Consider the following 16,862-nt stretch of genomic DNA (forward strand, 5'->3'; position numbering starts at 1 on the left):
GCAACCCAGGTTTGTGTGCCCGGGCGCCTTTGCTCCTGGACTGTCTCTGCCGGTCACCTCCTGACTGCGCCTCACTGGTACACTGGACCAGGCTGGTTTCTTTTTGCCATGGCCTCTCATACGCGTGTTACATACAATTTACTCCCACTTGGCTCACTTCTCTGTGGTAAATTTTCATATTTAGCTCACGTGAGTAATACCTATTCACCCACTGGTTTGGAAGCTCACAAAGGCCTGGGCCATGCTTTTGTTCACTGTGCTGTTAGCACCTGCACTGTCTGGCGTGTCATCAGATGTGCTTAACAAACATGCATTATTTCACTAGTGAGGCTCGGAGGTTCGGAAGGATTACTTCAGGTCTTGGACGTTTGTTTGTGCTGCTGATACTGCTTATTCATAGTTCACCTGGCGTCCATAAATGCCTAAGAGTCTGGTGGAGCTCATCACAAAGGACAGTGTCGTTTTGTGATCAGAACGTGTGCCAAGTGTGTTTGGCGTGCCGCCTTTGTAATGCATCCTTCTTCAGTTGGGTTATACTGCCCTTTATTATTACTCTGTTTTCATGGATCTGATTTGGTTTTGGTAAAAAAACAAACAAATTAACTCAATCTCTTGAAGAAAGCTAACTGGATCATAAAATAGTAATTGCCTTCACCTAAGTTAAGATTTCCAGTAAAGCCAGCATTACTGTTTGGAGGTAGGACTTGGGAAGACATCCAGGTAAGGTCAGTTCTCCTTTGTTTCCCAGGACTTCTGGTTACTGTGCTGTCTGTAAGGCTGGGCTGAGGGCATTTGTGTTATGCTGGAAGAGAAATAGCAGCTTCCCTTGATTTGGAAACTTTGTTTTTTCTAATGAGGTGGTATAAAAAGAATAGGGGAAGAGGGGGAAATTATTTGTTACTTGTGTAAAATGTCCATTGTGGCTATAAGCCTACATTGTAAAGTACTTCCTATAAGGAGAGGTAATGGAAAATTTCAGACTCTGCATATTTGCTTGAGGATAATTTGTAGCTATTGTGTGGCTCATTTCTGTCTTTTTACTGTCGGTTACCAGCACAGAGTGGTACCCTGACTGAAGGTATTAGTGGAGGAAGAGGAGCTTGTTGCATATGTAAGAACACCTGTACTTCCAAAGATGATGTTTCCCTTTGTGCGAAGAGTTGTGTACTTGTGACACTATGGTTTGTGTTCCAAACCTCACAACTTGAGACAGACTTGCTGTGGCTTAGCCGGTGGTCAGTAGCAGCCTGCGGTCGAGCCCTGCTCTCCTGGCTCTCAGCCTGGGTGTGTGGTGTCTCTCTCAATCTCTCTTTCTCTCTCTCGCTCTCTCTCTCCGCCTATTGTGTGTGTGTGTGTGTGTGTGTGTGTGTGTGTGTGTGTGGCTTGTCTTTGGTACAGTGACAGAAAAATCTCCATCTGTAATGTTTTTGAATTTGGTGCAAATATGTGAAGGTGAAATAAGATTAGATGTGGATGGACGACAAGTTTTGAAACAGACATGGATTATTAAAAGACAGAAAGCAGCTCTGTATGGCTGTCTTGTTGATTGAGTTTTATTTTATTTGGTTGCAAGTGAATTATTCTGATATAATATATAAATTACCTGAGTTCAGTATTCATTTTAGAAAAATGTAAAGCCATAGCCCAAGAAATTTCTTGATTTAAAATCTGATTTGAATTTTGATAAATGACAGCTATTTAACTAGTTTTGATCTGTTGTGACTCATACGTGTCCTAAAACCTGACAAGCATATAATACGTATAATAAAGGATTAATTAGTAAGTAATTACTTTAGACTTCTCTTATTGGTGACATATTTGGATAAAAAAGATAAAATTACAACGTCCAGATATTGTAACATGTGAAAGTAATAATAATGAAACTTTTGAAAGCTTTGAAAAGGGAACTATTGTTTTATTTAAAACTGTTGTTTTTAAAAGAAACTGTTGGCTTTATTCAAACTCTAAATCATTTTTTAAAATATTGTCTTAAAAATAGAAGTGTTAGATTCCTGAGTTGTAGTGGTAGTCTTTTTGTTTTGTTTTTAAAGTATTCTACATTAAGAATGATCTGGGCGGGTGGGTGTGGGGGGATGCTGAGTGGTATTTTGGGCTCTCCTACACACACACAAATAGTCAATTAATTGCACCACCTGAAAATTTGAATTACCCTAATTCTTTACATTATTTTGAATGTATAGCTATGGTCCAGATCTGTATGTGAGTATTCTGTTCACAGTGTGACATGCTTCTAACTAGTTTTTAACATTGAAAAGTAATACATGCACATTTATAATGACAATATTTCAGGTAACAGAAGCCTCTTCTTAGTCTTTTGTTCAAAGGCAACCTCCACAGTCTCGCTGTGTAATCTGCTAACTAGACATGTCTTGTTGGAATGGCACTGTTCTGAGTCTGTCCCGTTCATTATTATACTCTTCTTTTTGTTGTTTTTATGTTTAAGTTTTTATTAAAATGCTTTTGGGATAGTTACATGTTCTTTTAGTAGAGAGATATTTGTAATCAAATTATATGGTTGCATCTCATACAAACTAATGTCTATGTGCATTTTTATTATGAAAAACTGTTATTGGTGGTGCTGATGCTAGGCTGACTGGTAAAGGGAAGGTAAGTCTGCGGAGTTGCAGATGAATTCTTCACAAAACAATCTTCATGAGCTTTCTTGAGAGAAGGCAAACATTGTGTCCAGAGGAAAATCCCTTGCAGGTTTGGCTTGGAAATCAAAACCACATGAAGAGGCATGGTGTTCAATCGGGGTATTACGTGGTATCCTGTACGTGAGTGAGGGTCGGGCACTAACAGCCTGAGACCACCGAGGTGCCCAGTGAGAACACAACCACTTCTGGAGCTCACGCACACTGACAACAAAGCTCAGTATTCACCGATTTCTTTTCTCTTCTCCTAACTTCAGGCTCACTTTCCTTTGGCCTTAGACTCTTTCCCTGCACCTCCACGAGGGGGCAGACCAGGCCCGGGAAAGGGAAACCTAGGTGAACCTGATCTGAGCCTCACTTTCATTCATCCATCATGTGGACTGGCTTTTCAGAAGCCAGCGAGCCCACTTCTCTTCTAAAACAACTGGCAGTGCCTCTCCCTGCTCTTCAGACACAGAATAAAGTTGGATATTTAAAAAGGGGGTTAAGCACTGACCTTTAAACACTGGTTTCCAAAGCAATCTCACAGCCTTTTACTTTCTGTTAATGATTTGGGCTTTAATGGAAATACAGCATGTGAACTTATACTGTCTAGGTTTTACAAGCTGTAGTTTTGGATCCTTGTTACTCAGTTTCTCTTGGAGTGAGGAGATGTAGCCTGGCCCTTGGCCATGTTTCGGCCAGGCTTTCGGTAACCCTTGGGAGAGCCCAGTTCCTGTCCAGATGCCCCAGAGCTTCCCCAGTTCATAAAGACCCAAGTTACTATGTGAGTGTTTCTGCGTGATCTGTGCTCTTAATTGCCCGCAAATGTGTGGCAGGGACAGCACCCTGTGAGAAGCGTGTCTGCTGTGGAACACCTGAGCACCACGAAAGTGGACTTATAGTCTGCGGGAATTTTAAATGAGCACCCATAGACTTTTATGTAAGCCGATTGTTTCTAAGCATGGAATTGGTCTTTGGTGACTGCTCTGTGGGTGTTTTTCTTTTTTAGTGTGATACACATTTTCTCTTGAATATGTATCTTTTGAGAAAATGCCATTTTTTAATTAGACTATATGAGACTCACGTTTTGTATATGTGGTTTTAGCTGTTGTATAGGGGAGAAATGATGGAATACTCTTGCAGAAACTTGATTTTTCTTTTTTTTGTATCTGTATATATTTTGGCAATCTATTTTGCATTAGTGTTTTTCCTTCTGTTGTCAGCGTTAAGATCTCTGATCACCCAGGTTTCTGGAGTCCTGCAGCAAGCCATATCATTGTGATGAAACTGTTATCTTACATTCCTGTAGCATTCTTTTTCTCAGCACTTAATGCCTTTTATTCCTTCGCTTCACGCATGAATTATGTAGCATATGTGAAGAGGCTTAAACTGTTTCCATTCCATTCTTTCGGGTGGCTCCTGTTATATTTAGGGTATACTTACATTTTAGCCACAGTAAGAATGTTATTGTTGACCTTGACAGCAGATCACTGGGCAGACATTATATAGCCATGTTCGAATCCTCACAAAATGTGCTGCTGAAGCCGACGGAGTCCTGGCGGGAGACCCTTCTGGACAGGAGAGTCATGGAGCTTTTCTTCACAGTGAGTGTTGCCTTCCTCTCTGGTGGGAGGGCCTGGAAGGCCTGGGAAGGGGCGCATGCTTCCGTGGTTTTCTAAGTAAAAGGGGACAGATGGCCTATCTCCTCTAAAGCCTTCTCTTCTGATCAATGTTTGTGCTTAAACAAATTACATAGAAATGTTCTTGTTAATTTATAAAAAACTCATAAAATTATGAAGGACTTAATATCCTAGAGCTGAAGTTCTCCACCTTTGTATTCTCAGGATCTCTTTACACTCTTAAAAATTATTGGGGACCCCAAGAGCTGTTGTTCATGGGGGTTATGGCTGTTAATATTTGCCATATTAAAAATTCAAACTGAGATCCTAAAAAATATTTATTCTTTTAAAAATAGCAGCACCAAACTATGACATATTAACATAACTAACATTATAATGAACAAACAGCTATATTTTTGAAAACAGAAAAAGCATTTGAGTGAGGAGAGTGGCATTGTACATTTTGTGGCGCTCTAACATCAGGCCTCGTAGCAGACAGCCGACCTCATGTGCTGCTGCGTTCAGCCAGCTGCGGTACACACATATACACACCCCGTAGCCTTGGGCACCCCTGCACACATGTGTGACAGTAAGAAGGGAGAAAGCAAAGACTAGCTTAGTGTTATCTGGAAAAGTTTTGCCTGTAGAGACAGCCTGGCAAGGCCCTAGGAACCTTTAGGGACCCTGGACCACACTTTGAGAACTGCCATTCTAGGTAACTGGAACAGGTTATTTTCATCCTCGGGTGTGTACTGTACATAAAAGTACTGTGGTTTTCTGTGGATGTGTCCAGACTGAGCATTACCTTCATTTTTTCTTCAAATCAGAGAAATGGTGACTAAACACACTGGTTAGTATCAGAGAGGTAATTGTAATGAAATTGAAAAATTCTGTTCCTGCCTCATCTGGCAGACATTGTTTTGCTATGTGTCCAAGTTCAGGTGTCTGTGGTACTCACTGGGTGAAAGCAGACCCCACTCCAGCAGTGTGTGAGAAGGTGGGGAACGAGCCGGTAGTGCTGGAGACAGCTGTCCAGACGAACGAGGCAGCTGCGCCTGTCAGCTGGGACCGCCACATGCAAATAGCTTTGAATTTGAAAGTTAACCCCTTTCACTTTGTTATTTTAACAGTTTTGTGTTTGTGGCCTGTGACTTTCATTGAAGCAGTTTATAAGCAATTTTAAGTTTGTTACAACAATGCCAGTCACTAATCTTATTTCATTCTGTTTTTGTTAAATTTATTTCCAATTATATGAATTTGTTACCTAATGTCCAGCAGTTTTCCACGTGCGGTCACTGTTTCTCCAGATTTGAGTAGATAAGCATAAGTACACCACTGCATGGACTGAAGGCTTGAAATACGCTGACACATCTGAACTTAGGAATGCTGCAGGTTGCGTTCTGCCCAGGCTTCTCACTTTCTCCCTCTTCCATAAGGTGTTGGAAAACCAGTCTCATTAGTGTTTCCTCATACCTGTCGACAGTGATCTTCCTCTCCTTTATAGTCCCTTGTTTCTCCACTGTTGGCATAAATAGTCGTGTTCCTATGTCAGTGCGCAACTGTGCTGAGTGCGTGCGCTTTCCGTGAGCTGTCGTGCCACAGAGGAGCGCGGGTGCCGCTCTGCACCGATGACTCCTAGCTCTATATTCAGCACGCGCCGCTTAGAGCCCCGGGCCTGTAATCCCGGCGCTTACCGGGGGTTTTCATTGGGAAGGCCGCGGACAGCTCTGATTCAGCACGTTCTAAGAGCCGTCACCTCCCTGCTGCCCTCTCCCCTGGTCTTCATCCTTATCCTGCCTCCCCACCTGCCTCCCCAGGCGGCCACCAGGTCGGCCTTTGCCCACCTCTCTGCTTCTTTCCCTATTCAGGGGATCAGTTCAGTTTTTAATTTATATGGTACAATTCAGATATGGTCTAACTCCTTGTAATTCTGACATTGGAAGAAGGGCAGGCATCTACTATATCATAAGAATTAATCATTGATTTATCATGAATTTTATGTGGCTCATATTTCAGAGAACAAATTCAATTTGAACAGTACAGGCAGGCCCTGAGCACAGTTTTTTATTTTTATTTTATTACATAATCAATGTTAGTTACTTAATTGAAAGAAGTCTTTTGATTTATTACTCCTAGACCAGAACCAAACAACCATATGTGTCTGTGGGCAGAGAAGAAACCTTCTGTTGCCCCAGATTGCATCGCTTCTATTGGTAGAATGCATCCCTGGATGGCGTGCTTAAATGCTGATTAAAGGGCACAATGACAAATTTAGTCCTCATTTTCGGATAAGGAACTTCAAAATGAGTTGTGTTCAGCAGTTCATGGATTAGACAATGTGGACATAGGAATTTGTGTATTGTCCTTTAAATTTACTACATCTGACTTAAAATATAGTAGAATGTATTTTGAAAACCATTTGTGTGTTAGACCAGGGATTGGCAGACCAGGGAAGGCCAGGCAGTAAACGTTAGGCAGTGCAGTCTCGTCTTACCCGAGGCTCTGCTTAAGCTCTGCCGTGTACACCCCCTCTGTCGGCTGCTCCCAGTCAGACTTGATCAACTGCTGTAAAAAGGCAGATACTTTTCACATGGCTTGAAACTGTCTTTGATTTCCCCCCCCCCCCAGCCATATAAAAATGTAAAAACCATTCTGCAGGCCATACAAAACAGACGGGAGGCCAGTGTGGCTCCTGGGCCATGGTTTGCCAACACATTCTAGACCACAGAGGGTGACATATTTTAAGCATGTCAGTAGATCAGTTAACTTGTGACTTTCTTTTTTCCTTTTATTAAAGTTTATTGGGGTGACAACTGTTAGTAAAGTTACATAGATTTCAGCTGTACAATTCTGTAATACATCATCTCTATATCCCATTGTGTGTTCACCACCCAAAGTCAGCTCTCCTTCCATCACCATCATCTACTACCCCTTTCGCCCCTTACCCTCTGGTAGCCACTAAACTATTGTCTGTGTCTATGAGGTTTTGTTTCTCATTTGTTTGTCTTGTTCCAACTTGGTGACTTTTTAGTATTTTAAATTTCTTAGAACCTTAAGAAGTTAAGGGATTGAAGATTAGTGGAATCAGTTGGTGAATAGGATTTATGAGTCTGTTCACTGTGTCCCAGCGCTGTAGCAGTGACGCCCTAAAAGAAACATTCTACCATCAAATAATTTATTAGTTGTTTGCAGAGTCAAAGTGAACATAACCTGAAACAAACAGAGAATAAATGTTTAAAATTGTGTGACATTCAGAAAGCAGAGAGATTTGTGTAGGAGAAGAAGAGCTAAAGAAGTCAAATGTTCGTGGAAGTAGAAAATGGTCGCAGTAAACGCTGTACAATTATTTAACTAAGATAAATAATTACCTATAATTTTTTTTACTATTTCCTCTGGCTGTTTTCATTATGTCAGGTCACAGAAATGAAGTCTGTAAAACCCGAGAATATCAGTGACATTGTAAGGCTCAGGGCGGTACTGTGGGGGCACCTCCTTCCTACAGAGCACTGTCAGACAGATGTTTCTTATCAGTAGTGCACCAGTGAAGTAAAATCTAGATGTGGTTTAAAGTGCATTTAAGTACAATTTTTATTTGACAAATGTCAGCATTGATTAATAACAATGTGGGATACACTGAGACTCAGACAAACCGTAGGCGTCTCAGTTACCGAGAGAGGTGCCCGTACGGTGGTGAGTGAGCCTGGAGGGACTGAGCCCTTCTTGATTTTCTCCATGTGCAACTGTTTCCTTCCAGCAAGGCCGCATCTGCATGCTCCTGAGGGACTCGCCTGCTAACTTTAGCCGGGAGCTGCAGCGAGGCATAGCTAGCATAGTGCGGATGACTGTCGTTGTTGCTGTTTTTAGAAGAGGCAGTATGTCTGACTGGCTGGCATCTGTTTCTCTCTTTGTCATAACATGCTGGACACAGTTCAGTTTTCAAAATGTAGGTAGCGCTCAGTTAAAAATCAAATGATATGTTTAAAATCGTGGCCTACCATGTAAAGTAGACTGAGGGACAATTTTCAAGTTTAGTTTAATCCAGAAATTAATTTTCTAGAAACAACCAGTGAATTTTTCCTCTTACCTCATTCGGCATTATAGACACGTGACCCTTACAAAAGGAGAATTTATGTTTATGGATTAGTGATTCTTTCTCACAGGTACACCGAAAAATCAGAGAAGATTCAGACATGGCCCAGGACTCGCTGCAGTGCCTCGCCCAGCTGGCCTGTCTGCATGGGCCCATCTTCCCCGATGAGGGGGCGCAGGTCGACTACCTGGCACACTTCATCGAGGGGCTCCTGAGCACCATTAACGGGTAGGCACTGGAGAGGGCACGTCCAGGTTTTCCTTTCTGTTTAACAGTGGAGGGAAGGAAGTGAGGCTGCTTTCCTTGCCTATATTTTGAAGTGTAATTATATGGGTAACTTGAAACTAAGACGGAGACATGTCTTTGAAAATGAATGAATAGGTTGTCATTTTCCTGTGTTTGTTGATGAGTCATTGTAACTTGTCTTCCACTACCACCTCGTAACACTTGTTACCTGATTTGTAGAATTGAAATAGAAGATTCTGAAGCGGTGGGGATCTCCAGCATTATCAGCAACCTGATAACTGTGTTCCCTCGAACCGTCTTAACCGCCATTCCCAGCGAGCTGTTCTCGTCCTTCGTGAACTGCCTCACACACCTTACTTGTTCCTTCGGGCGGAGTGCTGCGCTGGAGGAAGTGGTGAGTGACTGTTCTGAAGCCAGTGGTGTCCGCAGGTCACCGCGGACCTCTGCCTCGGGCTCTCACGCAGGGAGTAACTTTAAGTGAGTGCTAGCAGTGGTTACACTGCGTTTTTGTTTGTGTGAATTACTTGGCAACCTGTGTTGGGAAACATGCCTTTCAAAAATTTGTGGATTAAAATCACTGTAGTAGATTAAATTTATTGGTCTCAAGTTTTTAATTTCGAGATTAGTACCTGAATGTAGGAAATGGAATGAAACATTTATAGTAACAATTATGTTGAAAGCCCATTTTAATGTTGGAAGGGTGCTGCTAACTTTGTGGTGTGGCTGTGATTGTGTGTATGTTTTTTGAGATTTTTTTACATTTTGGAGTTACCTGGGAATTATGTAAATAAATGTGGTTCAAATAGTCGTAACCATGCTTATTTTGTTTAGACTGTGCTCTTTAATTTTATTGGTGCTGTGGTTTAATAGTATATCTTGGTAGAATTTAATCTACATTAAAGTTAAGACCAATAACAGTACTGAAGATGTTTTGGCAGATTTTCAGTTTCAAATATATATTTTCCAAATTTTATATTTAATTTAGGAAACGTACTGAAAGCCCTTGACAACGCAGCTCTGTTTGTAATAGCTCTGTGAATAACTGCATTAATCACGGGAAGTAATTGGTTATTTTCCTACAAAGTAGTTATTAAATTGTGGAACTAATTTTTCTCTATGAATCAAAATGTGGATCGTTTGCAAAGATTGTAAGGGTAAGAAGGTATCTGTTAGAATCTCCTGCTAAATCTTCACTGAGTTGTGGTGTTGGGAGCGTGGCAGTGTGTGTGTGTGTTGCGTGCCCCTTTGGAGGGCTTCCGAGGGCAGCGAGCTCAGGAGTGGCTGTGTGGGCAGGCACTGGAGTGCGTTCACGAGGACAGGAGTCAGGTGAGGCAGATATGAGTTCAGTGGAAAAAATGTAGGTAGTGGAGGAAGGGAAGCTTAAAAGCATCATATGTGAGAATTGAATTTCTCCGGGGGAAAAATTACGTTCTAAGCATGGAAATACAGGAAATTTTCAGTATTGAAGCTTTATTGAAACCCCTTTGAGATTATCACAAATCCTGACTCAGTCAAGTTTCATGTAACACGGTCTCGTTGTACTTGGTTCCCCTTATGAGTTTGTGTGCTCTCTCTTCTAAGCCGGATGGATTAAATAGCACGTCAGTCTCCTGTTTAGAAACACAGCTACCTTTTGCTTTCTGTTTGTGGGTTAAAGATGTTCCTAAACATTTTACAGAAGAATTGCTGAAAGATGTATAACATTCTTGGTTCGAAGAGTATAAGGTTAGAGTGTATTTATTTTGACCAGGAGACTGACAGCTTGGAAAACACATTTTCTCTCAAGGGCCGACACAGAAATACAGGAATCCAGAAAGCTGGACCCTGTCAGAGAAGCCTTCTTGTCTCGTGAGGAGGCGTGCTCTGGTCATGGCATACGCGAGAGGTTTCACTGAAGAAAAGTTATTTCTTTCCATTAGTGCATTTCTTTTACTTGATCTATTTATGATATTTAAAAAATGTTTTAATAATAATTGGTTACCTGTTGAACAAGGCAGAGGGAAAAGACTTGTGTAAAGCTTTGCATGACTCACAGTTGCCAGTGGGTGAGGTTTGGTGAAATTGAGGGCTGAGAGGGAGCCTCTGCACCATGAGCTGCCATGAGACTGAAGGACACCTTGTCTCCCGCTAGTCATCTCAGCCTCCTGTGGTTTTTACTGGAGCTCGGTGTTCTGGGGGGGTGTGGGGGAGGCCTGGGGCCTGCAGCCAACCAGAGTACACAGACAGATGGAGCCAAACCTGAGTGGACTCTGGGGCCCAGGGCACGCCATCTGTAGTCCCCGAGTCCCCATGATTGTGGTGCTAACACATAATACACAGTTGTTGAACTGAGGTGGAAAAATATATAAAGAAATTATCTTTGAAGTTAAAATCAAAAAGTTGAGGGCTATAAAAAAGGTCAGCGTGGAACAGAATGATGATGAACTTTGGAGGGAGACAGCATAGTCACAAGCCAAGTAACCCCAACTGCCAGGACCTGGGCAGTCACTAACTTCTGGGAGTGTGTTTCCTTGTTGGTGTAGTTAGGAGGGTCATTTCTTCTGATGGATTAACTATGTGAAAGTGCCTGTACGGTGTGCCCAATTAAATGGAGAATAATAATAAGTCTGTATTATGTGCACTGTCTTACCAAGTAAGACCAACTCTTGAGTTTTGTTTTGTGCAAACCAATAATTTTAATACTAGTTTTCTCTATCATTCTAATTTTATGAAACATATTCTGTTTTTTTGTTTGTTTGTTTTTTCACTATTGAAGGAGTTTCTTTTCCCAATAGGAAAACAGATTCAGCATATGCACTTGTTTTATTGTGATACTATTTTTCAGAACTGTATTTAGGAACACATACAGATTGTCCCCCTTTTTAGAAATGCATGTGCTGAGGGTGATTATGTTGCTTTAGCAAGAAAAAAAGGCATCTTGATGGGAAGAGAGCTTCTTGATGCTCATGCGTGTCCATTGAATGTGCCCTGGCTGGGTGGCCTCAGCCTGTGTGTGAAGAGACCCTCACCTTGCAGTGAACTGAAGGTCTGTGTTCAAAAGAGCGGTCCTAGCCTGCAGCCATGTTGTTCTTGGCTGTTAAAATTCCTTGCTATTACTTATTACTTGAGTCTTGCGAAAGCCAATAATTTTTTCATTGCACCCCAGAAATTAGATTCTTGTCTGTCGCCAGACTGAAGAGGTGAGAATGATCATAGAAATGAAAATACTGCCTTAAAAATTAAAGTCCTAACAAAGTAATTGTTCCTATTATTATTTCAAGTATATATAAAATGTTTTTACTATAAACACATGCATTTGAATTGATTCGGTGAAATTTGAAGAGATTAGGACTTGACAGTGCTTCTTGTTTCCTTGTCAGTAGAGAATTTTAAAAGTTCAGCCCGCAGTAGCTTCATCAGACAGAAGCCATGTAACGTATTGAGTTAGTGGAACAGAGCAGCCACTGCTCTGCTTCAACGTGGAAGTGTGTGTGTGCATGGGTGTGCCCCGGTTTGCGTGGGTGTGCAAGGCTGTGTAAGGGAGGTGGCGGCTGATAAGGTTTATAAAGGAAGAACTTGACATTTAGTTTTATAGTACTTTGTAGCCCAGTCTCAAGACCAGCAGGAGAAGATGGTGAAGAAAAAGAAACTCGATGAAGTTGTTAGAATTCATTAATGAGTATAACACGGGAAAATCATTTTGCAATTTGGTGGGTGATGGGTCCATTTCAAGTTGAGCATTCTTAATTCAAAATCTGGTTGCTCGAGCTCCATGGACGGTTACTTTGGAGAGGAGAGGTGGTGAAAAGGAATACATCGAGGCTAGATTACAAACTGAGAAGTGGGAAGCAAAAGTTTGGGGTATTTCAGTGCAAAGATGGAAAGCCCCAGCTGACTTTCTGAAATGGAGATGTCAGTAGAGTGCAGCTTAAGTCCTGAGAGGACGAGCCTGTTTGGGAAGCCACCCAATGTTCCGGTAGCCGGCAAAGAAGAAATGGGTGGCACTAGAGAGCAGATGGTGGTCCAGCCCTGCTGTGGGCCTCATTCCGTCTCCTTGAAAGGTCAGAGCATTAAGTGAAGTGCACGAGTATTCTTACGCCTCACACATAAACATGGACTTCTTTTTCCTGCTAACAGTAGCTTTAGCTTTGGTAGGATATTTGGAAGAAAACTGCAGAATTTGATCTTGCCTACCAGTCGGCTCTGATTTTTCAATCTGCTGTGCCAGTCCTAGCACAGAAGCAGGGCTTATGTTGCCCTGAATTCTGGCATGTGAGACACAGTGTAGTAGAGTCAGAGTAACGCTCACGTACTGTCATAACCCTTGTTCTGTGTGGTATCCTTCATATTGTTTATAAGAACAACCTTAGAAACAAACAGATCTAATGAGCCAGGGGTTCAAAATGAATGTAGGGTGTGAGGTGGGGGAAAGGGATTGCCTTTCCACCCGTGTAAGCAGGGCGCGTCCCTGAGATGTCAGCTCCGTGGGAGTGCCACTGGATTGATTCACTTCCATAAACACTCACTGAACACCCACTGTGTGCGAGGCAAATTCTTCAGTGATAAGAATTTGGAAATTTATATGCATTTCCAAAAGCAGAAAGTACGTTAATCTAGGAGTGTACCATTAACAACTTTCTGTCAATCACACTTGTACTCTCAATGTTCGGTGGAGTAGGTTTTTTGCGTGCTCTATCTATAGGACCTGCCTAACAGTGGCCCTGTGTGTGCACTGCAGCAGTTCTTCGGGGGTACTGTCGGCACAGGTACTCTGAAGGGAAGTAAAAGGAACACGAGAATGAAGTATTTTATATTGTGCCTGACATTCAAGTCTTCTAAATTCTTACTTTTTTAAAAATGGAGAGTTCATAAAGTTTTATCTGTGACATTTCTGTGGTTTTTCTCTATTTATATTTGAGATGATACGGCCCCAGGGTAAGAATCTGAATGATTACTGCAGTGCCAGTGAACACTGAGACAGCTCTTCTGATCTTGTCGCCTTGTCCTGTCTTGTGAATGTTTTGTGCTGAGCAGGACACGTGTTATTCGATCTGTCATTGGGCTTGGGGGTTGTGCTAGTGCCTGTAAATTATCACCTGGCTATGAAATATTTCATTCTTATAAAGTAAAAATGTTATGTAAAATTAACAACTGTGTATAACTATCTAGATTAAGAAATAGTATATTGAAGGGTGGCCAGTTAAGCTCAGTTGGTTAGAGAGTGGTGCTGGTAGCACCAAGGTTGCTGGTTCGATCCCCACATGGGCCACTGTGAGCTGCGCCCTCCTTAAAAAAAAAAAAAAAAGGAAAGAAAAGAAAAGAAATAGTATATTGATAGAACCTATTCTTCCCTTAAATTCACCTGGAGTTTTTTCTCCCCTTCTGTTATTGCAAGCACGGGTTTTTGTCACATTATTAAAGTTATTTTTGCCAAATGGTTTTTTCATCGTTTTTTGCAAATGAATGCTGCGAGTGAACTTTCTACCAGTGTTCTTGGCACTTTTTTCCAGCCGCTATGATGTGTAATTTTTCATCCCCAAATCCTTGGAGGGGCCGTGCAGTATGTCAGCAGCCTCGGCTGGAAACAAGGAATGAACACAGAAGAGGTCTTGGAATTTCTTAATGGTTATTCCTTAGAATAAACTTTTCCAAGCGAGAATTAATCATCCACTCCCATCTCACTGCATTTTTTATGTCCATGAATCATAGGCTTTTTAAAAGTAGCTCATGTAACGTATGTTTATATATGAAGGTAATACTGATGGCCAAAGAAAGAGTTTTCCAACTTCAGGGAAAAGATTTGGAGTTGTCGTGTGGTTACTTGCTGTGTGTAGAAGAAACTGCTGTGGTGGGATCCTATACCAAACACAAGATAGGAACCGAGTGTCGTGGGGAGAGACGGTGGGAGCGAGACTGTGCTGCTGTGCTGCATAAGCTTTGTGTCTGTGCACTGCATACCTGGTGACGTCTACAGAATCTGACGTTAAGTACACACACACACAATATTTTTGAGAGCAGTTTGAGATTCACTTGAGCAAACCTGAGTGAAAACACAGAGTTCCCTTATATCTGCCCCCCCAGCACACATATACAGCCCCCCCACTATGAACTCCCCCTCCAGATGCTACATTTAGTACAATTGGTGAACCAGCATCTATACATCCATATCACCCCGAGTCCATAGGTTACGTTAGGTCCACTCTGGGTGTTGTGCATTCTGTGGGTCTGGACAATGCATAATGACACATGTCGCTGTTATAGTGTCACACAGAGTAGCTCGCTGCCCCGACTGTCCTCTGTGCTCCACCCAGTCATCCCTCCCCCGCCCCCCGCCAACCACAGACCTTTTTTGTGTCTCCATACTTTTGCCTTTTCCAGAAGGTCATAACAGTTGGAATCATACGGTAGTGTTAGATTTTAATTTCTGAAGTTTAATTCAGTGTCAAAAAGAGGATTAGATTTACATAATGCAAGTTTTCTTTCCAAAGCTTTCTTTGGCAGCTTCGTCATGAAATTACCGTAGTTTGCCATGTGTAATGCGCACTTTTTTGCCCAAATTGGTGAGGGAAAAATAAGGGTGCACATTATATACGGGTAGTACTAATTCTGTATCTATATAAATGTTTTCATTCTTCTATTTATGCTTATGAGTTAAAAGTTAACTCTAGAAATCAATAATGATATCCGTATGCAAAGTAATAGCTTGGAATACGACACTCGGTTTTGTTGAATTTGTGACAAACTTGCAACGACTATGAGTTCTTGACCTTCTGTGATGCGTAAATATTGTCAACTTATTACCGGTACATAAAATTCCTTGTACCTTGTGTCTGTTCTTGTGTTTTATAATTGTTATGTAAACTTTCTTGTACCATAATAAGTTAAAAAATAAGTGCTCAAATTCCTTTATAATACATACAAAAAACAAGTACCTAAATATAAACAAATAAAAATTTGAATTAAAAAAATTAAATGAGTTTTTTCCCTGAAAGTTTGGGCCAAAAACGTGGGTGCGCATTCTACATGGCAAAATACAGTAACCACTGTTTTCTGGATCCACAGTTAACACAGAGTTGGACTTCTTCCTGTGGCTGATGAGCACATTCATTCCTGCTCCTTCCGAGTTAATTATGGGCAGGCGCTGAGATGTAAGTGTTCTGCTTGCTTCTCACCCTCCAGTGCCCACGCGGAGTAAAGTGGGGTCAAGTAGTCTGACACGCTCTAAGCCCCTCTGCAAAGCCGTGCTGGCAGCAGGCCTGACCGCACTGGGCTTGAGCACATGCTGCCAGCTCGGCCCCTCCGTCATTGCTGTGCACGTGCTCTGGCTGGGCTCCTGGGCCTTGGCCAGAGCAGCCATGGAGCGGGGCCAAGGTTTCATGAAAAAGCACTCGGTCAGGTTTCAGCCCTCCACGATGACCTCGAAAGATCTAGTTGCCAATTGTCATCAACCAAATCTCTCGCACTTTGCCTGATGAGTTACTTGTGTGGGTGTCCAAAAGGAGGCAGAAAGTTCTTGAGGAGTTTTTAGTTCCTATTTTACATCACCATCCAGGGAATGGGGGCTCTTGCAGTCTTCTGGGATCTGCTGTTTCGTTTAATTTCAGGGCTTTCTAAAGGATTGGTGAACGCTCTGTCGATCATAGAAAGGCTACTGAGAGTTTCACTTTTTATTTGAACTTTTCCGTATGTGAATAAGTGAACTCCGACAGCATACGTTATACACTCGTGGGTACTAAAGAACACGAAGGGGGCCCTGATGAACTGTCCTGCAGAGGATGCTTCTCCCAGGTCGCCCCGAGATATGTTGGCAGCCTGTTTATTTTGGCAAAATAGACTGTGAAGACTTAACAAATGACGTCTGCAGAGCATGTGCTTTGTTAAGTATGTAAACCGGCTGCAGATGTTTCTATAGGAAGAAACTTATTCGTCTCCGTACTGCAGTGCTTAGCTCTTAGCATTCAGTAGATGTCTGTTTGTTGAAGGAGTAAAACCACCGTCTGCTGCTGCTGCTAATAACAAATTGAGCAGCATGTTTGATGGTTTTATGATGCCTGTAGTGCATCATATTTGATAGAGATCACCAGCGAAACAGGTGTGCTGTTCTGACACACAGTGAACCCACGACCTGCCACAGCAGTGTCGCCAGTGCTGCCCCCATTGCTCCCAGTCTCCATCCTCATGGCTTTTGCCAAACACGTGGTATAAACATGACATGAGTGTGCTTTCCCAAGCACAGTGGCAATGACCGTCTTCATATATGTAAGTGCAAAA

The 16,862-nt window shown here is 42.1% G+C and overlaps 1 protein-coding gene across 4 annotated transcripts in view; it reads left to right on the forward strand.

The window, feature by feature from the left end:
- Positions 1-16,862, forward strand: part of XPO4 (exportin 4) — an 84,142-nt gene that overhangs the window by 40,727 nt on the left and 26,553 nt on the right. For all 4 annotated transcript variants that reach the window (XM_019715688.3, XM_074330132.2, XM_019715690.3 and 1 more), the window contains 3 exons: positions 4,149-4,261; positions 8,437-8,594; positions 8,832-9,006. In XM_019715688.3, coding sequence (XP_019571247.1) covers positions 4,149-4,261; positions 8,437-8,594; positions 8,832-9,006 — 446 coding nt within the window. The remainder of the gene's footprint in view (positions 1-4,148; positions 4,262-8,436; positions 8,595-8,831; positions 9,007-16,862) is intronic.

Source organism: Rhinolophus sinicus, chromosome 16 (assembly GCF_057876585.1).
Source record: "Rhinolophus sinicus isolate RSI-liver-muscle chromosome 16, RSI-T2T, whole genome shotgun sequence".
In the NCBI taxonomy this organism is placed as follows: Eukaryota; Metazoa; Chordata; class Mammalia; order Chiroptera; family Rhinolophidae; genus Rhinolophus; species Rhinolophus sinicus.